This window comes from Bemisia tabaci, chromosome 7 (assembly GCF_918797505.1).
Source record: "Bemisia tabaci chromosome 7, PGI_BMITA_v3".
Lineage (NCBI taxonomy): Eukaryota > Metazoa > Arthropoda > Insecta > Hemiptera > Aleyrodidae > Bemisia > Bemisia tabaci.
The window spans coordinates 35,019,915-35,041,838 of record NC_092799.1 but is presented as its reverse complement, the minus strand read 5'-3'; the positions used below and the strand labels follow the sequence as shown (position 1 = coordinate 35,041,838).

The 21,924-nt window shown below is 39.8% G+C and overlaps 1 protein-coding gene across 2 annotated transcripts in view; it reads right to left on the bottom strand.

Annotated features, from left to right (window-relative positions):
* The window catches only part of LOC109032141 (neuroligin-4, X-linked), a 552,408-nt gene that overhangs the window by 139,833 nt on the left and 390,651 nt on the right, over positions 1 to 21,924 (bottom strand). For both annotated transcript variants that reach the window (XM_019044117.2, XM_072302671.1), the window contains one exon: positions 7,281 to 7,472. In XM_019044117.2, the coding sequence (XP_018899662.2) occupies positions 7,281 to 7,472 (192 nt within the window). The remainder of the gene's footprint in view (positions 1 to 7,280; positions 7,473 to 21,924) is intronic.

Below are 21,924 nucleotides of genomic sequence, written 5' to 3'. Positions count from 1 at the left end.
TGAGTTCATGCGGCCGCGGGGTGGGGCTTTAAAAGTGGACCTCTGGCATGAAATTACGCTTAGAGGCACATTTGAAGCCTCGTAAAAGTGAGATATGTGATTTTGTTACGAATTTCGCAGTGTAGTGCCCTCTTTTTGAAATGTGGATCATGGGTTAGGAAGGAACCCATCAAAATGAATCATTTTCACATGTGCTTTCTGTCCTTACAATGGTTCTTATTATGATAAAACTCATTTTCATCTTATAATTTAACCTCAAATCATCATATGGAGGTCCCGGCACTTTCATACTAGCACTAATTTTGATTCAAAACTGTCAAAAATGTAATATCTAGAATGATTCATATTAATTTGTTTGAGAAATGTAAAATTACTCCTTAAACTTTAAATGTTGTTGACAAAACAACTCATCTGGTATGGTCATGTCCAGAGAATGGCAGGAGACAGGTTGCCGAAGAAGGTCCTTGACTGGGTTCCTCCTGGGAGAAGACGCAGAGGGCGCCCAATGAAAGGTTGGAGGGACGGGATTGAAGCAGAAATGTTGAGGTGCTCAATCCCCCAAGATTTGTGGTTTGAAAGAGAGCAGTGGAGGTTAGGAGTCGTAGAGCGCGAGGGAGTGCTGTAAAGCGACTTGTATGTATGTATGTAAAATTACTCCTCAATTTGAGAGATCGGCTGTTTCGTCAAAAATTTTGAAGTGACTTACGCTGTTTTTAAAAAAACCATAAATGAGGCAATAGAAAGTCCTTATTTCGAAAAGTAGACCCTAGGTGAAGGCGAAACTCGTCTAAAAGCACCGCTTTACTCAGATACTTTGCGTCCTTTTAAAGGCTTTTTGGAGGGCTTCTTGCACCCTCTTTAAACTCTCCGCAAATTGTCAGAAGATGTGTTAGGTGGTTAAATTGTGCATATTATCACTTAAGAAGAAGTACTGATTGTAAAATATTTTTAAAACTCGGCGATATCTGGTGATAAATAGTTTTGGCCAGCTTTTCAGGTCCAATACCACAGTGTGCGCCGGCAAGCTGCACGAAGCGCGTTTCTTATCAGCGCTGCAGACCGGCCGGCGTTATCAACTGTTCCGTGGCCGAGTGGTAGAGTGTTCGCCTACCGTTCCATCGATCGCGGGTTCGAGTCCCGCTTCGTACCATAGCTTTTGGGGTCCGCCGCAATGCATTTTTACAAGTTATTCCTTTATTTTTATCACACACCAAGGGGTCCGCCCCCTGGCCGCTACGCGGCACAAACCCCGGGGCGAAAAGGCCCGCTTCGCGGCAAGCGAAATCATCGAAATCGACCGTTGCCGGTTGCAAATTCAGAGTAAGGAAAAAGTCATTAAGAATATTGTGTGGTGGGAAATTTTTATTTGAAACATCATTTTATCATTCAATTCAAATTATTTACCCAGTAACCGTCAACGGTTGATTTCTATGATTTCGCTCGTCGCGATGTGGGCCTTTTCGCCCCGAGGGTTGTGCCGCGTAGCGGCCAGGGGGCGGACCCCTTGGTGTGTGATAAAAATAAAGGAATCTTGTAAAAACGCATTGCGGCGGACCCCAAAAGCTACGATACGAAGTGGGACTCGAACCCGCGATCGATGGAACGGTAGGCGAACACTCTACCACTCGGCCACGGAACAGTTAATAACATTGGCCGGTCTGCAGCGCTGATAAGAAACGCGCTTCGTGCAGCTTGCCGGCGCTCTGTTGACTCGCCGGAACTCCGCGCGGAAACGTGCAAAAATCGTAACTTTAAAAATCGATATCTCGAGAACGGTTGGGAGGTGGCGGCTAAAAAAAATACGTCAACCTTAGATTTGTCTCTTCTTCATGTACAAGCAAAATGAACCCAATCCCAGGATGTCACTTCGTAGACTCCCCTTGTGAGAGGGTGAATATTCAGCTCTGGCTGATACATTGGAATACAAAGCAAGGGTCACGCCGAGGGATCCATATTCCATATCGATTTGAGTTTTGTTATACTTCATCAGTTGGCCAGCTTAAGAGCCATAATTTGGGCTTCTCAATAATCTGTGAATTTGCCTTCTGTTATCGCGCTAGGGTCCACAAAACCTGTGTACCGAAACTTACGTATCCCTGTCCTTAGGCATTAATGATCATCACTTACAGCAAGCATCAAAGTGAAAAATTGATTTCTTCGCGAATCAAGTTGGGCGCATAGGGGTTTTGGCTTTGGCCCATTATGCCCGCCGCCGGATGCCGGGCTTTTCAAAATTTTAGAATTTGTTGCAGTCTTGCCTGTCAATTTAGCATACTTGTCATATACATACAAAATACTGCAGTATATTTTTGAGGAATCAGCCAGTGATTTTTTAAGCAAAAATTAACAGCCAAACAATAGCCAAAACATATCTGCATATTAATCGACAGCCAAAACAAATCTTCGATTCATATAACAGACTGTGGCAAATTCTCAAGAAACATACTTTGCGGAAACGAAAAATACAAAAATTGCTTGTAAGATACTCCTCAGACACCGCTAATAATCATTTTTCTCCATGAAACCATCTTCCCGGAAATTACTTATCATCAGTCATCGATTCAGCGGGTAATACCATGAGATTTTACACAACATGTGAATGAGAGTCACTATACTTCCACGTGATGTAATTTAATAAAATGAGTCACGCACCGCGCCCCCTCCACTCCCTGAGAAGTTGACAAAATTATTAAATGAAATAAACTGTCTTTATAATAACCAAGATCTGTCGCAAATGATTATCAGTAAAATATTTTTTTAAACTTAGATAACTGAATTTCTGATCCCTCGATCATGCGATGCAAAATCCGTCGCTCTGTCGCAGGCCCCTTGACTTTACCAACCAAGTCGTCAAATTGAGCCCAAAGATTGAACATACTATAAAATCGAGGATGGTCCACGAGCGCGTCGTCAATTAGAGGAGAGGCAGGACTTCATACTGCTTCGCGGCCGTCATTTCATCAAGATCGACGGAAACACGGAAAGGAAAAGTTAAAAGTGAAAGAGGAATGAATGCGGGATCGGTGCCACGGGCCACGGAGAAAAGGGTCGCGACAAAGATCATTTGACTCAATTGCCCACCGCGCGTACGGGTTTTCCAGGGTGGCGTCTGACCAGATTTCGGCCGTGCCTAGCTCTCGTTCAGCAATCGAGGGCTGGTGGCTGTTCGCCTGGAATTAAAAGGCCAAACTGGCCGGTTGAATGCGGAATTAAATGCACAAACTGACACATGAGCAGCCGGCCACTGTCATTTGTTGAAGGGATGCATATCGTCACCTACCTGACATATGGGCGTAATTACACTCTACAATGAACCCTGTCTTCCATACATTCCAAAGCTTTTTCGGGCTCATTTCAATGTGCAGTTACGCCCCTATGTTAGCCAAGCGATGCATCGTCTATGCATAGTCAAATCGTGCATTTTAATCCAAATTTGAACTGCCATTTTAAGCTGTCGGGAAATATACCTAAAAATCTTTCTGCCGCAGAAAATATGCTGCCTCCTCAAGCTCTTGAGCTATATAGAGTAAAATAACAAGAAAAAAATATTTGAATAATTGTGCGATCCAGTACCGGCAAAAAGCTTAAATTAAACATAAGAAGAAAATATAAACAGAAAAAGCTCTCGAAAAAAAGAGTTGCCTCAAATTATTGTTTAAAAAAACTGTCGAAAAAGAAGAAAATCCACGAACTTGTGTCATGTGCTGACGTGTTATTCTAATTTCTAATAGGCAGCTCACGTTGAACTCGATGGTTTAAGAAAAATCAACCAAGGGCTGGCTGTGCGATCAACCACAAATTTTGTATATTTTAGTCGTTTGCCAGACATAAATTAAGTTAAGATTTGTTATTGTTCTGTGTTCACCTGCTCAGAGATTACATATCGATGCCTAAAGTGCGAGACCGCATATATCTGTTTGCGAGGTTCTAGACTCTCAGTCATACATTATTTTTTTCTTGTAAACTTATAGTCAACGTAATTTTAACAAAACTTCTTTAATTTTTTTCTCTGTTGTTTGGATATTCTGTATAGATATCAAGCTATGAAGCTGACTTGTTCCTCCTTGAAAAAAAAAATTATAAGCGGAGATTTTGAGACACCGCAATGGAGATACGTGCTGTCACACTTTAGCCGTCGATATGATATGCCTCGATATTTCAGAGATTAGTGCATCACGTCCGGTAATGGGGGCGGAGGGCTGATCTGATGCAGGACCCGTCTGATAGATTTTTTGTGAAGCAAAAAATTCGATCAAAATACTACACCATGAGAAAATAAAGAGAAAATGTCATAATCTACGATTTAATACGCTTTTGCTAATTTATTTAATATGGTATCGCCGTCGAGAGGGAAGTGCGTCTACAGTTCCTCTTGCAAATTTTTTTGGGCCATGAAATAGTCTCCGTGGTTTTATTAACGCCAAAATTGTGTGTATTTGATCACTGTGCGATTAGGGATTGTCAGAAAATACGTAACGCTGAACTCGGAGTTTCCGAACCTCCCCCTCCCGCTTATCTAGCTTTAGTGACGTGGGCCCCAATCCTTTAAGATGTAAAAACAAAATTGTCTAACGCTCTTCTCACTGTTGTCATAGCGTAGAGAGCAGTAAGGGTCAAATATTCGAAATCAAGGCTCCTTCAAAATTCGTCTGATGTCATAGCGTAGAGAGCAGTAAGGGTCAAATATTCGAAATCAAGGCTCCTTCAAAATTCGTCTGATCCATTTTAGATGAAATCACAGGAATAGCTAAAATAGCAAAATTCATCTTATTTTCATGGAAACGAGACATATGAGAAAGCCGCAAGTGCGCAAAAAATGACGTAGTTTCAGGCAAGGTAGCAGTTCTGCCGTGATAGCGAAGAGAGCCGTAAGTGCAAAATTTTCGAAATTGAGTTTTCTTCAAAATTCGTCTAAATTCTTTTAGATGAAATTACTGAGACAGCTTAAAACAGCAAAATTCATCCTAATTTAATGAAAACGAGACGTATGTAAAAGCCGTAAGTGCACAAAAAATGACAAAGTTTTTTTTCAAGACAGCCGTAGATGCATGAGAGCCAATGAGAACAGTGCTTTCCAGTAAAGTGCCGCCCTCTTCTGGGGATGGAAAGGGGGGGAGGAAACCAAAAACACGAAAGGTGATTAAGTGATGGAGGTGTAAGGTTTTATTCCTCCGCACACTTCATTGTAAAAGAAAACTTTCAATTTCTGTGTTCGCAATGAAAGTTTTGTTTCACATGTATGTGAATCTACATGTCGGGAGAAAGAAGAAACGCAAACCTACCGGTATCTTTTCTAAAACAAGATTTTTTTTTTCCTAGGCTCTGTCAACTTTTTCGCAGGGAATATCGATGAGACTTTTCTTCCCAATAAATTAAAACCAATAATTCCGAAATGCGGTCAGGGTAGAGAGAAGGGTTCTACACTTCTACCATCAAAAGTATAAACAATAACACTATGAAGATGATTTGACCTAGTAAAAGCGAATACATGAAGCACTTTTTACAAACTCTTAAAAAATTCGTCAAGAAGTATTAATTAGAATAACACTTTTGGTATATTTTTAAAGGAAAAATGCTTCAGGACTTTTACCTAATAGATCTCTGAAAAAGAAGCCTCGTGTTTGAAGCATTATTATGATTTTTTTCTTTCAATTCTTTCAATTCTGGTTAAAAACCAGATTAAGTAAAAAGTTACAGTGAAGTCAAATGTTTCAATTTCTTTACTGATGTAATTTTAATTATTGATATAATGTTTCAAAATTGCACACTAAAAAGGACTTTATTAGAACTACTTTTAAACAATTTTTCTTGAAATTGTCTGTTTAAAATTTACGAGTTTCTCGATGCGAAGATCATTTGAGAAGAAGAGGAGAAGGAGGAGGAAGAAGAAGAAGAAGAAGAAGAAGAAGAAGGAGAAGGAGAAAAATAGTAGGATTGTAATAATAGTTAGAATAGATAACGCAGTAGGAATGGAAGCGCCGCGCAGGGAGGTAGCGGTATTCTGATTTACGCGGGAAATTCAAATATAGGATATGTTGAGCGAACTTGCCGCGGCCGGCTAGTTAACTCTAAAGGCTGGATTTCATTAGCGAACATCGGAGAATGCTATCGACCGCATGGATTTGTATATCATTGCCGGGCAATGGTATTTAACTCTGGATCTAATGATCACCCCCGGATCGATCCCTCAAATGTCAAGATTTCAACCGCATTGCCGGCCCATCCCATCCGACTACCTGAATTCTGATCGCAGAACAAAAGAAAGGGAATCCCATTCAGATTTGAAGCCAGTGCCCGCGATGAATCGATCCGGCCTCTCGACACTTGACGTGATACGTGCCTTTATGAGCTATCGAAGCATATCATATGCAGTCTCTGGGTGCGTGTGGATAATGGTGTAGCGTTTGTGGTATCTAACGACGTCGAAGGCGCTAGGTATGCGGCGCGTGCGAGCCCGTCTTTTCTTGCCCTCAATGATTTAAATTTGCCGTATCCGAAAATAAAATCGTTTGGAACGCATTAATTTTGAAGTCTTCACTTCATGATCTTTTTAGTGAATATGAGAATCAGACTTGATTAGGGTGACAAAATTGAATTCACGCGTGTTTGAAGATCAATGGAGATGTTGCATGTGAGAGGAATTTGCGATTTGACTATCGATTCATATGTAAAAGTTCGTGAGAAACACTATGGTGCCACTCCACTGGTTTTCTCTGAAATCAACTCCCAAGCTCAAAAAAAGCTCTCAAGTTGAGGTCAAAATGGAGGGAATGTCCCACGCTATCCTGAGAGTCCACGTCTACATCAAGACAAACTCTCCATGCAGAGATAGGGAGCAAATACATTATCAGGGTTGCCATGTTTTCAGTTTTGGAGTCCCCAAATAAAGTGGCAGCAAGACAAACTCTCCATGCAAAGATAGGGTGCAAATACATTGACAGGGCTGCCACTTTATTTGGGGAATCTAAAACTAAATAATGGAAACCCTGCTAATGTATTTGCTCCCTATCTTTGCATGGAGAGTTTGTTTTGATGTAGAGGTGGACTCTCAGGGTAGGGTGGGATATCCCCTCCATTTTAGTCTCACTTTGAGAGCTTTTTTTGAGCTTGGGAAATGATTTCAGAGGAAACCAGTGGCACTATCATGTTTCTCGCGAACTTTTACATGAGAATCAATAGTCAAATCGCAAATCCCTCACACATGCAACATCTCCATTTAATGGCTCGCATCTTGCAAGTTTTAAATGGTTAATTGTGATTGAGGCGTGGCGTGGGCTGACCTTTTGCTGAAGGCATTAGAGCTAGGATTGTGGCGAGGGCGGCGCCCGTGTCGTGACCCATGATAGTCACGCGCCCTGGGTCACCGCCGAAGGCAGCTATGTTTGATTTGATCCACCTCAGGCTTGCTATCAGGTCCGACACTGCGAAGTTCCCGCTCTCTGCTTTTCCTTTTGAATGGGTTTTTAAGAAACCTGAAACAAAGCCACATTCAACCATAAGAATAAAGACAAAAACCTTCTTAATCAAAATTTGAAATACAACGAAAGTATAATAAAAAGTATCATATTCATCCAGTGCTGCAATTTCCCGGAATTAATTCTGAAATTCAGAACGTTTCAAATAATCGGAACTTTTCCAGAAATCTTCTGAATCCCCGGAATTTACTCGAAATATGCGGTTTTTTGCCAGTTCGAACATTTATTTGATCACATTTTGGGACTTTTTGATCAAATTTGACGACCTCCGGAACTACATATGTAAATCCAGGTGTATTTCGGAATTTTTCCCCGGAATTTTTGAAAAATCGAAATTTTTCTCCAAACTTTGGCAAATCGGAATATGTTCCCAGAAATCGGAATTATTTTGGAATCTTTTGATAAAATAAAATGGCAGCAATGTATTCAATGGCATCAGTATATGTACATATGAAGAAAGCTCTTCACTCTGATATCAATGCTTTCTGGAAAGGTCACTGGATGAACAGTGATAAAAACATACTTCAAAGAGGACCGAAGCCATATGATAATACCTCATTTGACAAACAACGCACCTGTGAAGTTCAAGTCGCAAGATCGGCTATACTTTTTTCTCTCATTTAATGTCAAAATCTCCAGTTCCATTTCCCTCTCTGGATTAACATTCTCTCCTTACAATCGACCATATTAAAACTGCGGAGGCAGCAGTTTACATCCCTCTGGACGAACAGTTGAGCAACTTTTCTGGTGGGAAAATGGAACATAATTCTTACGATCAACCATTGTAATGGAATTTCTGGCAGTAATTTCATCGAAATCCGCCAAAACAGAAATAGACTGCTCGCGGCGACTACATCGGCTTCTACCCTTCAGGAAAAAACGATTGCATTTGTACACTGAAAAAAAGATTGGTAGAATTCATCATTCCTCCACGCTGTATTTCAAACAGCGCCAATTCAGAGTCAATTCTGCCAGAAGAAAAGTAAAAGTTACCATCTAATGGTACAGGTAATCATTCCTCTGGCAGAATCGACTTGAGGATGGTACAGATCACACAGCGTCAAGGAATGGTAAATTCTACCAATCTCCTTTTACAGTGTAACCTTGTCTGCTATTGGTCCATTTCAAATACGTGCTTATGCGTTCTATATCCGCGTGGAGGGTATCTCTCACGTAGAGGGCTCCTCAGTGATGTTTAAATACCATTTTCCCCTGTTCGGAAAAAATAGGCAACCGGGGTTACACACGGGGCTGTGGCGGCTCAAGTTAGAGTAATTGGCACTAGTGAACTCATTTATCATTTCGCCGCGGTGCGCAACCCTCCCCCCTCCCTACCCCTGCTCCGGCGGCCTTCTTTTCCCTCCAGTATATTTACATCACTTGTCAATTACACGTACGAGCCAGGGTGCGAGGGTGCGGGGGTGGAGGTTCGCATTCAGAGAGGGGGGGGGGGGGGATCGAGGAGGTCTCGATTCGCCGATACGCTCCGGCAGGCCCTCAAGAGACATAACCTCAACCGCGGTTTCGACCTCGGCTCGACGTATAACCTCACCGCCGTGCTTGAGGTCGTATCGTGCAAAAATTCTGCCTTCAAAATGAATGCTTGTTGAGGACTTCTGAGAGTATTTACTGGTTTTCCGAGATTTTGTTTCAATTAATTTTGGATAAAAAAGCAATGCCTCTAAATGCTTGTTCTTGTCCACAGGTTACACTTTGCTATAAGGTCCGTGTTCTAGTTAGGAGACAAAAATTAATGATAAAACTTACAAAACTCATTAAGTTAAATCTACTTATCACTTGTTTTTCCCTAAAAATTTCAGTTTTCCTTCGTTCTCTTGTAAAAAAAAAAAAAAAAAAAAAAAAAATCCAGTTAAAAGTGTATAGTTAGGGGATTTCTAGTTCAAAAGGAACTTTTTTTGTCAGTCTATTTCATCAGTCGACTCCTCTAAATATATATATCTGAAAAAAGGTAAAATTAAACTATAGAGCGGTGGCAGGTTACTTTCACGGTTGAATTGAAACTTGGTCTATAAAAAATAACCATTTACAGATGCATTTAAATTGTCTCTTACGGAGAGTTTTAGTGTTTTTCGCTGAATATTGCCCAATTATTTTAGAGGACTCGACCCTTTTGTACCTAGGTTCTAAGATGAAGCAAATTTTCTCGGATACGCGCTTGATATTCATTTCTAGTTTCCCAAACCCGACTAACAGGGTGCTAATTCACGACGAACAATAGTTAATAACTAATTCTTTAGCTCGATGGATTACGACCAACGTTCGCTCCCAAAACTTTTTGAACCCACGCACAGTGGATCGAGTCAATTAGAGAGGTCGAACATAAAATTCTTGACTAAAACTGCAAATTTTTATGTTTATTTCGTCACATTTTTAATTTTAAGGGTTGGTTCTGTAAGAAAATTTAACGAAGAAACCAATAGAACCACTTTACGAACCTCAAAGTTCTGTATAAACGGAGTTATAAGCGTTTGAAGTCTCCAAATTTTGTCCGACCTGTCCTATTGACTCGATCCACCGAGCCATGAGGGAATCAATACACCTGGTTTTGATACTCAGTTGCGTTGAACTTCCGCACCATTTTGATTACTGCCTCTCGTCGAGTTTTTTTCAGATCTTATGTATTCCAAGAAGAGGATATGACTTTTTTTTGGAGTATGACAACACGGTACTAGAGGAGGGCAGGTGTTGACAAGCGGGGTGAGAGACAGATAAAGTAAAGTTAGCTGCAATGAGAGTCGATTCGTTTGTCCAGCTGAGACAGAGAACTTCTTCGCGTTCCGCACCCGGGAATGCCCGTGTTGACAGCGTTGTTAGATCGTGAAAAAAACTCCCCTTGCTTCATACAAAGGAAAATGTATTAATATAATTTCAAATACCACAGTTTAATAATGTAACTTCTCCAGCATCATTGGTTAAAATGCAACTCGCAGTAACAATAGAGCTGATCTATCGTTATTGATTAAAGTGTATCGTTTGAGGAGCAGAATACCATGTGTGTGAAAATTTAAGGTGGTGGCATGTATTTTGCCCTTTGATACTACTTTTCGTCCAATGATTCTTTCCGATAATTGTACTGCCTTTTGCAATTTGGACCTATAAATCCTGGCTCGTCTGAAAAAACACTTATGTGCATAAGGAAACTAATGGAACATACGTTGTTTTTAAACTAGGCCAGAATTTATAGTTTCAAATTGCAAAATGTAGTCCAATTATACTCTTACCGAACAAAATACTACATACTGTTTTAACACGTCAAAAACGTTTTTGGCGATCCTTAGATGCTGGCTTAACCGCCCTTGCAGTTCAGTTTGCATTTTCAGGAAGTAAAGTTAAATGTGAGGGTCGTCAAGCTCGCGTTTAGGAATCACCAAAGAAGGGTGTGTGGATTCGATCGACAACCATGAATCAATCGACAAACCCCGTGAATCAATCGACAAACCCGTGAATCGACCGACAGCTCCGTAAATCGATCGGAAAACCTACGAGTCAATCGAACTTCGCCGATCGAATCACGTCGATCGGTTCACGTTTTAATTTTTCAATCAATTCATGTCGATCGAATCCATACCCTCCATCGCTAAATACATCCATGACATCCAGCTAGGATGCCATCTTACACCGAAAGAAAGGATGCTGATCGAACATTCTGTAAAAATGTGTGCGACTACTGACAAAGTGCTGAATCAACCGCCACAGCATAGTTTTACATCTTGAAATCCCTGAAATGGCTATTTACATCTAGAGTCCCTTTATACTGAGAGTCAAGACAACACCCCCTCATGGAGTCACACACGGGAATAAAGATTACAGAAATTGAACGTTTTTTGTAATCTTTGATCGGCCCATTCTCAAATTCCTTTCTCCGTTCCCTCTCTCATTCCGTTTGTTCCTTGCCGAACCCGTAATTCCCTCGTCCATTCCAGATTGTAATCTTTGCAATCAGTGAAACTGTAATCTTTATTCCCGTTTGTGACACTGTGAAGGCCTAAAATACGGGAACCAATCAGAAATGGATTCACATTGTCTTGACTCTCAGTATAAAGGGATTCTATTTACATCCAGAACGTTAAATCAGGACTCTTTCTTTTTTTTGTGTGTGTGTGTGTAGCATTCTATTTTTTCAGTATTGCGATTTGGCACACGTGAGCTTACGCGTCAGCCCTGACCTCGCCCTTTTCCCTCCTTTTTTTACATCCCTCATTGACACGTTACGCGGAACCCGCTCTAGAGATTGGACTCAGTGGCCCGCACTTTATTTTATCGCCGGGCGAGACGAGACTAATGCGCCTGTTCCAACTTCCGGATCCCAAGAGCCTTCCTTTCCAAGTTGCTGATTATCGATAGTGTCACCGACTCACTCGCGAGAACTTCGCGGAATTAATCCGGATTTGCGATTTCCGATGTCAGCGAAACTCCGACGGCTGTCCTCGGTAAGAGCGCGATTAGCCAATCATAGGGTGTCTCGTTTTAATTCTTACAAAAAATTCACTTGTAACAATCAAGTTTACTCCCACAGATTACCGGAAAGGAAGAGAAGATGGGGGGAATGTTTTGTAGATGGAAAATGAAAAAACATGAAAATAAAAGTAAATGGTTCTTCATTTGGATCGAATTCAGCAAAACGGAACTAGCGCAATTACAGTGTTGTAAAAATGTTGCTTCTTCATTATTATTTGAAAGATCTCTCAGGATAGCAAATATTTGTTGCTTTCCACCAAAAAATTGTTAATTTTAAAGGAAAATAATTTTGTAAATTTAAATAGTGTACATGTATGAAGCATTTTTAAAAGGACAGAAGATAAGTTGCACGATTTTGAAAACAGGATGATCGCACTGGTTCCTTCCTTGTGAAAATGTGATCCATTTTATATGCTTCTAACTTTCTTTCTTTTTTTTATTTTTTTTTGTGTGGAAAAACCATCATTTTAAATTAAATGGAAGTGCTTATGTAGAATATGTTGGTATAATGGAGAATTTTCAGGTTGAATTGATTGGTTCAATTGATCATTGACCACAATTTACGGACGGAGAAAGATAACATTCTTTTAAGCATTACTGACCATGACATGTGATTTAATGACTGGTGCAAACAATGCACTCATTCATGCAACCACCTGTAAACTATCCGGGGAAAACAAATGCAAAAGATGATGACGTGGATTTACAGACAATCTAAAATCGGTATTCGAAGGGATACCTCTTGCAGTTAATCCGAAAGTAAATAATACAAATTGTAAACGTTGAATAACCCTTCGGATAAACTCGGTGAAAGTCAAAATGTAAGGGATGAACGAGAGGGTTCCGGGTTGACTTACGAAAAGTTGGGTCTAAACATTACGCCAGTATAAATCGTTCTCAAATTGCCGTTCTGCAAATGTTTCCTCTATAAAAGGGGAAAAAAATATGAATCATTTTACGTTGGGGTAGGAACTTTAACACCGAGCAAATGGCGCGGACAATGGTTGCAAACTCGAAATGACAATATTGTGTTATCTACGAAAAGTTTGCGTTTACCGGGCCCCAAAAGTTCCTACTTCGGAGACTATAAATTCAGTTTAAGATGAGAGATAATGTTCGAACTTTCACTCATGTTACGATATTTTGTTCTATTCTTTAGGCGGTAATCAGGGGAAGTAACGCAGTAATCAGGAGAAGTAACGAAGTAATCAGGAGAAGTAATCTGGATCAAAAATACTCCACCGTCTCTTGACCACTCTTTTGTATAACCACTCTCTAATGAATTTTATTGGGCCTTTATTTCAATTTTATATTCACCAAAAATAAAAAATAAAAACTAGGGTGGACGAAATTTGTGCTCGGTACACTCAAAAAAAGGTATGACTCTGAGACCCATAAAAAATGGCTCGGAGATCCATAATTTCTAACCAAAGTGACTTACCGTCCACAGTATGGCTTTCTGAGCCATTCTTAATTGGTCGTGAACCTATAAGCATGGCTCCACGAACTATGTTGTACGGCTCCATGATCCATAACTCGGCCGGTGAGTCATTCTTCCCATACTTGTTTTTTGAGTGTAGATTATTCGATGAGGGCGAAAACGGTGCATGATATGATGTTTCTAAGCCTCTTAACCACTCTTTTGTACAACCACTCTCTAGTGGTTTTTATTTGGCCTTTATTTCAATTTTAAATTTACCAAAAATAAAAAATAAAAGCTAAGGTGGACAAAATTTGTGCTCGGTAGATTATTCGATGAGGGTCAAAAACGGCGCATAATATGATGTTTCCACGCTCGTCTGTTCACCACCGGACGAGATTTTATGGGACCGGGCACAGCGAGAGAGGGGGAAGAAAAACAAGAGCAAACGCGGAGAAAAAATGTCGCGCCATTTAAGCGGGTAACAAGATGGATCGGAGGAACATTTTGAGTCGGCGACAGTGGCCCGGCAAGGGGGGCGGGGGAGGGCCTCGGCGAGCATTTTTTACGGACGCGAAGCGGGTACGGGGCATTTGATGTGTGCGGTCATAAACATTCAAAAGTTTCACAATGAGGCGATGGGCGATGAGCGGGTCCCGTAACTCCGCGCTCGAAGGGGCAATGAATCACGACCGGCAAACGACGAGCCACGGACATGGTGGACCATCATTCCCCACGTTGCCACTTTAATACTCCTTTTTCCACCCTTTCCGGGAGAAGGTATGAAAATACAATATGGATAGCGTTAATGACGTCATCCGTACCGTCAGTGCATTCGTAACTCGATTTAGTCGATTTGCATACATACGGAGTAAAATATTCGTATCCCAGATACAAATAATCAACCAAACAAATGGGTAAGTAAGACTAAAATCTTGATAAAAAAACAAACCGAGACGTTTTGGATCAGCAAGTCTCCTTTTTCAATCAATCGGTAAAAATAGAAAATAAAAAGTTTAGAGAAAGCTAAAAACCATGTGCTAAATTTTGGACGGACAGACATACATGCCCAGATACAGATAATCAACCAAAAAAATGGGTAAACAAGGCTAAAATATTGGTAAAAAACAACCCGAGACGTTTAGGAAATGCAAAGCTCTTTTTTCAATCTGCAAAAATAAAAAGTTTAAAGAAAGCTAAAAACCACCTGCTAAATTTTGGACGGACAGACATACATGCCCAGATACAGATAATCAACCAAAAAAATGGGTAAACAAGACTAAAATCTTAGTAAAAAACAAATGGACCGAAATAATTGTTATTGTTTGTTGTTTTGTCAACGCCATTTATGGAACACCAAAAGTGATCGGTCACAGGTATCGAACTATGGTTCGGGTGACAAACGTTATTGCTAGCCATACGGAAACTCGTGTGCTGTGCCGAAGACTGCGGTTGGCTAAACCCAGATTCATTTTCCTGGAATAAAAATATTGGTGTTCAATAAAAACGAGTTTTCGCCCGGTAGATTTTCTCTCTGAGTGCGAGCAAAGTGACTTAAAAAGTGCGCCCAAAACGATCGCGTTTAGCCGCGCGCCTCGCAGTTTCATTTTTGCGTCGCTGCGTTTCGTCTTGTGATCTATGAACCTAATAATTCTGACCTTTGTGACAAAGTAAAAGAGTGCAGCCAGTTCATTAGCTGCTTATTTATTCGCATTGCTTCGCAAATTCCCATCGGCTCTTTCTCTTGCCTCGGCTTGCTCGACTGGAAACTTTTCGCAGAAGTTGATTCTGGGTTCAAGAGTGCAAAGACTTCTTGCAAAAACTTCTGAGAACTGCTATGTGAGAGTGTAAACACGCCTGACACCTTTGCAAAGCCTAAACGAAGGTAGCTGGTGAAAAATATGGTGGAATGTTATTGGGATGTTGCAAACTTGGGTGGGCCTTCTAGATATTTAAAAAAGACTTGGTAGTGAAATGATGCAGGACTAATTTTTTCCGACGGAAGGTTGCATGACTACTAATTATATAAATAAATATAATTAAAAATTTTAGGGAATTTATCAAAGCTTCTTTTCGTCACGAGCAAATATTTGAATAAAAGAGCACAACTATTTTAGAGGCGGAAAAGTTTCTGACTTTTCAGGCCTATTTTCAAAATTGCCCCCTTTTAAATTGATCGAAACTTATGCCGGTAGGTATTGTTACTTCTAGATTCAAAAACGTAGAGATAGAAAAACAAATACTCAAGAAATACAGCACACAAAAACCTTTATTTTGAGGGGAAAACTATCATTTTTCTTTTTTTTAAGGAATATTCTGTACGTTGATTTTGGAGCTTTTGTCGTGAATCTACGACAAAATTTGGAATCCTTCCTGACTCTCCAAAGTCTACTTCTCAGTGACAGACGTAAGCGAATGATTAGTGAAAAAAAGATAGATAAACAGAGAGAGTCAGAGCAGAAATCCTGCATCCCAAAAATTATCTCTCTCCTTCGTAGTTCAATGGTAAAAGCTGAAAAGCATAAACATATCAGGAGGCTTCAAAATGTCAACTTTACTTTATTTTTAAAGAAAAACAAATGAATGTTTAGGGTTTAAATTTCCACATAATATTAGGCTTTTACGAGTAAAATGTGTGACTTTCATTTTTTTATTTATTTTTTTATTTATTTATTTATTTATTTATTTATTTATTTTTATTTATTTATTTATTTATTTGAAGGAATTTTATTTAAATATAACATAACTACTACAAGTATATCCTTGTATCTATCTACATGGTTTAAAACTAAAACTAAACAAAGAGCATTCAATTTACAGGGTAACGTTAGATAATACAATGATTATCTGTGAAAATTTCAAAAAATATAATGTTCATCACTGGGAAAAAAAACACATTGGATCTAGAGTCTAGACTCTTGAAAACATTGTCAAGAAAAAGGACTCTTGATTAAATCAGATTTAAGCTTAAATCAAAAGGAAATCCGCTTAAATTAAGAGGCTTGGTTCTTGATTTAAGCTTAGATCTGATTGAATCAAGAGTATTTTTTCTTGTCGATGTTTTTAAGAGTCTGGACTCTAAATCCAATGTGTTTTTTTTTTTTCAAGTGATTAGTTTTTTTTAAATCGAACAAGAAATCTGCGACACCGCAAATTGAGGTTTGTGTGCCCCAGCTATTCCCACCCGAGTGTCTCATTACGACAAAGAAACTAACTAGACGTTACATTCAAAATCATTCGTAACTCATCCGCCCCGCGAAACTTCCTCTCAGCATGTGTAATACCGATCCTTTGGATTCATCGGTGAAGTTTTTTCCTGCACCTCAGCGTCATTTGGAGGTGGGATCTCGCGACGGGCGACGGGCCCTCCGCGGAACACAGAGGTTCGAACCGCCGCAGGGCTGTTAGTCCGTACCCGCGCGCGGAGCCAACTTCAGAATTGAATCCGATACTATACTGCCGTGCTAAGGAAGAACGCTGTATGGGCCTTCGGACGTTGCCGAATTTCCTTCGATAAAAACCGAATTTACTGAAAAACGATAGAGCACAAAAACATAGCCCGAATATACGAATAAAGAAGGAGATTTAATTAAATTATGGGTAAACAAGGCTAAAAATTATTGAAAAACTGAAAGGCAGGACGTTTCAAGCTGCTACCAGCTCATTTTCAGCTGCAAAAACACATAAAAGCACTTTGGCCACTCATTTTTTCTTGTTTTTATGTGTTTTTTCAACTGAAAATGAGCTGGTAGCAGCTCAAAACGTCCTGTTTTTTAGTGTTTCAATAATTTTTAGCCTCGTTTACCCATATTTTAATTAAATCTCCTTCTTTATTTACTGAGAAATTGAGAATTTGCACACACAAATTGTATTTCTTCATCTGAGAGTGCCTAATGAGCTGAGTTCGAAGTATTTTTCATAATTTTTTTCCGACTTGAGAAATTGGGGAAAAATAGATTTAAAAGTGAGATAATGTGCTGCCTTGTGACGTCATCTGGCGGCATTTTCCATTTAAGCACATGCATTTTAGCAGAGTTGGTTGGTTTTACATATTTTCTCCGATAATTGTCCAATTTAGAAACCAAGAATATCCTCGTACTCAGTTTTCCTAGCAGTATCGTTTTAAAGATGAAATTCACAAAATTTATGACACCTGCAGATTCTGTATTGTGAATATTTTTTCCGAAATTTTCAGACAATTTTGAACGCAATTTAATCTAAAATATCTGAACATTTTAATGGGAAATATGCACGAATTTCGTCAAACATGCATGTTTTATCAAGGGAAATTCGGCAATTCTCGAATGCTCATACGGCGTTCTTCCCTAGCGCGGCAGTATAACGAGGAGCCGAAAGCTCCGAGACTCGCACGCAAATTACGAATGCAGACTCCGTCAACTTTTAGGAAGGGCGATGACGTCACAACCGAGGCGGCTCAACTCGCAACTGGGGAAAGCGTCGGAGTATACGCTTGATTCCATTTAAAAGGGTCCCAGGATGTTGCCCAATGGCTACTCCGTCGACGACCTTGTGGTATAGCAAGCACCTCGGTAGACTGATTTAGTAACTACGTCATTCGATATGATATCCAACTCTTGGTTCAAATCGAAACAAACAATATATCCTGACATTTTAAGTTAATTAACTGTGTTAATCCATACCAATTCAGTCATCAACAGGTTATAAGTCAATTAAGGACTCATTAAGCACGAGAAATTTTGATTGTAAGAAACAACTGAGCGCATTTCACTACCATGACGCGAAGGACGCGAATCAGAAACAATAAGGTTATATGTCTGTCTGCAAATGAAAAGGGCTTGCTTTTATTTTTGATTTTTAATATACTTAAAATTGTGTATGCGGTTTTCCGCTCCGATCGAACACAGATACATTTCAGATTATGCATTACTTCAACTGGTGCCACTATATGTACACAAATAATCGACCGACATTCTCGAGTTATTTTCCGAGCTCTCCTTGTGAAAATCAGCCTGAAATTGGAGCATAAGCCACTACACACTGGAAAAAAAAACACATTGGATCTAGAGCCCAGACTCTTGAAACCATTGACAAGAAAAAGGACTCTTGATTCAATCAGATTTAAGCTTAAATCAAAAGGAAATCCGCTCAAATTAAGAGGCTTGGTTCTTGATTTAAGCTTAAATCTGATTAAATCAAGAGTATTTTTTCTTGTCGATGTTTTTAAAAGTCTAGACTCTAGATCCAATGTGTTTTTTTTCCAGTGCACTCTAATACCGAACAGTTCGCCTTCAAAAGCATAAGTAGGCAAAGTGAGCGGCCTGAGAGCCGCAATAGTTGCATACAGGAGTTTTCAGCTCTCGTTTCACGAACTGTTTTTTTCGGAGCCCTAAATCAGTTACATGATTCGAGAGTCTTGAAAACGGCACCGCCACTTATGCAGTGGCCTAAACGGGGAGAGTAAATAAATAAAATACGGTATAATTTTACGTCTCTCCGTCAGGAGACCTCTGAATATTCGGATCACGCCTCCTCACGCTTCAGCTAGGGTTCAGGTCAGCGGGATTGCAAGGTGAGCATGAAATATCCACGATCCCTGGACAGTCAAATGTCTTTTCCGTGAAAACCGGCAACGTCATCGAAAGGGCCCTGTGTCCTGTGGGCACGGGCGGGCAAGCCTCAGGAATGTTTCGTAAGTTGATTTGTAGAATGTTCCATGTCTTTGTCTAAACTTTTCACTGCCGCCCCTCCCCCTGGCCTCCTCCTTGTAACTAACTTCGTGGTTGGACTCGAAGGAAACCCAATGGAGAACCGAAATAATGCTGCCACATTTATAGGATTTATCGCAAGAATTCCCGTTTTGACTCCGAGAATCGAGAAGGGCGCGAAGTATTACGTAAACTGCTTAGGGGGGAAGGGGTTTGAACTTGACTTACGGGTTCTTACAAGGGGAGGGGGGGTCAAATGCAGTGTCACGTAAGCCTCCCATTATTGAAAAAATTTATTTCCCGATGAAAGTACTTTTTCTCAGAAATTTTGTAAGTGTTTTCTTATGCTTTCTAAAAAATGGGGATTAGCACAAAGCAGTTAAGCCAGGCTTACGTATTTCAAGAGATATGGGGTTGGCTAGGTTGTCTCACGGGTGTCTTATAAAAAGAGATGGGGAGAGGGCCAAGAGGAGTGTTCAATTTGATGCATGGGTCTGGACTTTAAGTCGTCAAAAATGGTGAAAAATTGGGTCTAGTAATGTGAACAAATATTGGTGATTTTCTAAAAAAAATCCAAATAATTATCGAGATTTTTAAAGGTTCATTTTGGACGACATTAGGAAGAATGGGTCTCTCAACAAAGAGGGCTTTTACAAAAATGAAGAGTCAAGTAGAACTGTTACATCAGTCATTTGCCTTCCAAAGAGTTTTATTAGTTCATAGTATAAAGTTAGTAATTTTGCCAATTTTAACCGCGCAAAATGGATGTATACATTATACTTAATACGGTGCAAAACACTTCCAACCCTTTAACATTTGCCACTCCTTCTAGAAATCCAAACATAATATTTTCTTTCATCAAAAATTGTCCACATAGTCTAATTACTATTTCCTGCCCTTCGGATATAAATTATTCTCTAAATAGTACACTTCAGCCTTTCTATTTAAAAATTAGAATAATACTTCATGAATACTCCACAAATAGCCAAAATTTAATTACGTGCAACATTATACGGTGCACTGAATTAATTCGCCCACAACCGTTGGCGTCTTGGCGGTGGCGAGCGTGGAGGGGTTGGGGGTGGTTTAATGAAGAATTAGGGTCGTAAATTTTTCTATCGCGGTATGCTTCTCGCCGAGACTGTTATTTTCCCTCCATTTCCTTGAATAAGCTGTTAAAAAACTGACACCTCCGGCGTGAGCGGCGTTTCTCATTCTTCTCCTTAGAGTGTCGCTGGCAAGAATGGCGGATTGATCTATGACTTCGAGACGCCTAGCGCTGGGAAAGCGGCCGCTGCGTTTCAATTATGCATCTGCAACAGCGACGAGCTTCGGCCAAGGCGTGCTGCCGTCTTGGAGAGAGTAGAAACGCCTAAAGAGGCTGTTCAGCAGGGTTCTACGAGTGAAATGAAAAATATGAAATATTGAAAACTCCGTGAAATATTTCATGAAATTTCACAAAGTTGGGAAAAATATAGAACATATTTTCAGGGACTGGGTATGCAACACGCACTAAAAAACACCAAAAAGCAAAAACCAGTCGCCTTTCATTTAATTCTGCATTTAATTTCGAAATAAATTTTTCAATATTATTCTTATCTTTCTGAAATTTCATGAAATATTCACATGAAATTTCAAGGTTTTATTTTTCATGAAAAATTTCAACTCTGGTATTGAATGCTCCTTCATGGAATAACTCAGGGATTTTCTTCAAATGTAGCCTAAATGAAACCTCATGATGAAACAATCCTCCACTAGAAGATTTAGCTTAAGTTCAAAGCTCGATTTTGCAAATTTTACAATTTTACCATTCGTAGATACTAATAACCAGCTTTTCAGATGAACATTTTGTCAGATGAAATTCGGACCGAGTTTATAAGAGAGAAACCATCCCATATTTTCGAAAAATTGAGTTAATTTTTTTTAGAATTCCACTGGCTTTAGATTTTCTCCTGCCAAAAACGGAAATCCAAAAACAGAAATTATAGTTCGTGAAAAGAGGAGTTAAAGTTCATTGTCTGCATTGAGCCTTCTGCAGGAATGAAACTCCAAAACTCTTTTTCTCATTTTCAACTTGAGGTGGGCTGGTTCCTTTCTGATGAAATCGATCCAATTTGAGAGTTGGAGTAGAAACAACCGAGAACTCCGGCTCACGGAAAAAAATGAAATAATTTCACCTGCACGGCATTTTGCGATTAGGCACTAAAAAATCTGTCTCAGTTTATAAACAAAGTATGTACCATTGATTTCCCTATGAACATATAAGTGTTTCTACGGGGTGAGCTACAAATTGTAGCGCCGTATTGCAAAATGTAGTGCAACTATGATCCTAGCAGATAAAGGACCCTACCAGAGGTATGCTTGTGTTAGTTAGAATTTTTAGCAATGGCTGAATGATCATACAGCGCACAGTGGATCGAGTCAATGGGAGAGGCCGGACATAATTTGGAGACTTTAAACGCTTGTAACTTCGTATAGACAAAACTTTAAGGTTCTAAAAGTGATTCCATTGCTTTCCTCGTGAAATTTTCCTCCAGAATCATCCCTCACAATTTAAAATGTGACAGAAAAAACATAAAGATTTGCACTTTTAGTCCACACTTAGCCCGGCCTATATAGAGTCCTTTTATATCCCTTTATACTGAGAGTTAAGACAACACCCCCTCGTGGAGTCACAAACGGGAATAAATATTACACAAATTGAACGTTTTTCGTAATCTTTGATCGGCTCATTCTCAAATTCTTTTCTCCAATCCTCCTCTCATTCCGTTTGTTCCTTGTCGAACCCGTAATTCCTCGGTCCATTCCAGATTATAATATTTGCAATTGGTGAAAACGCATTCTTTAGTCCCGTTTGTGACAC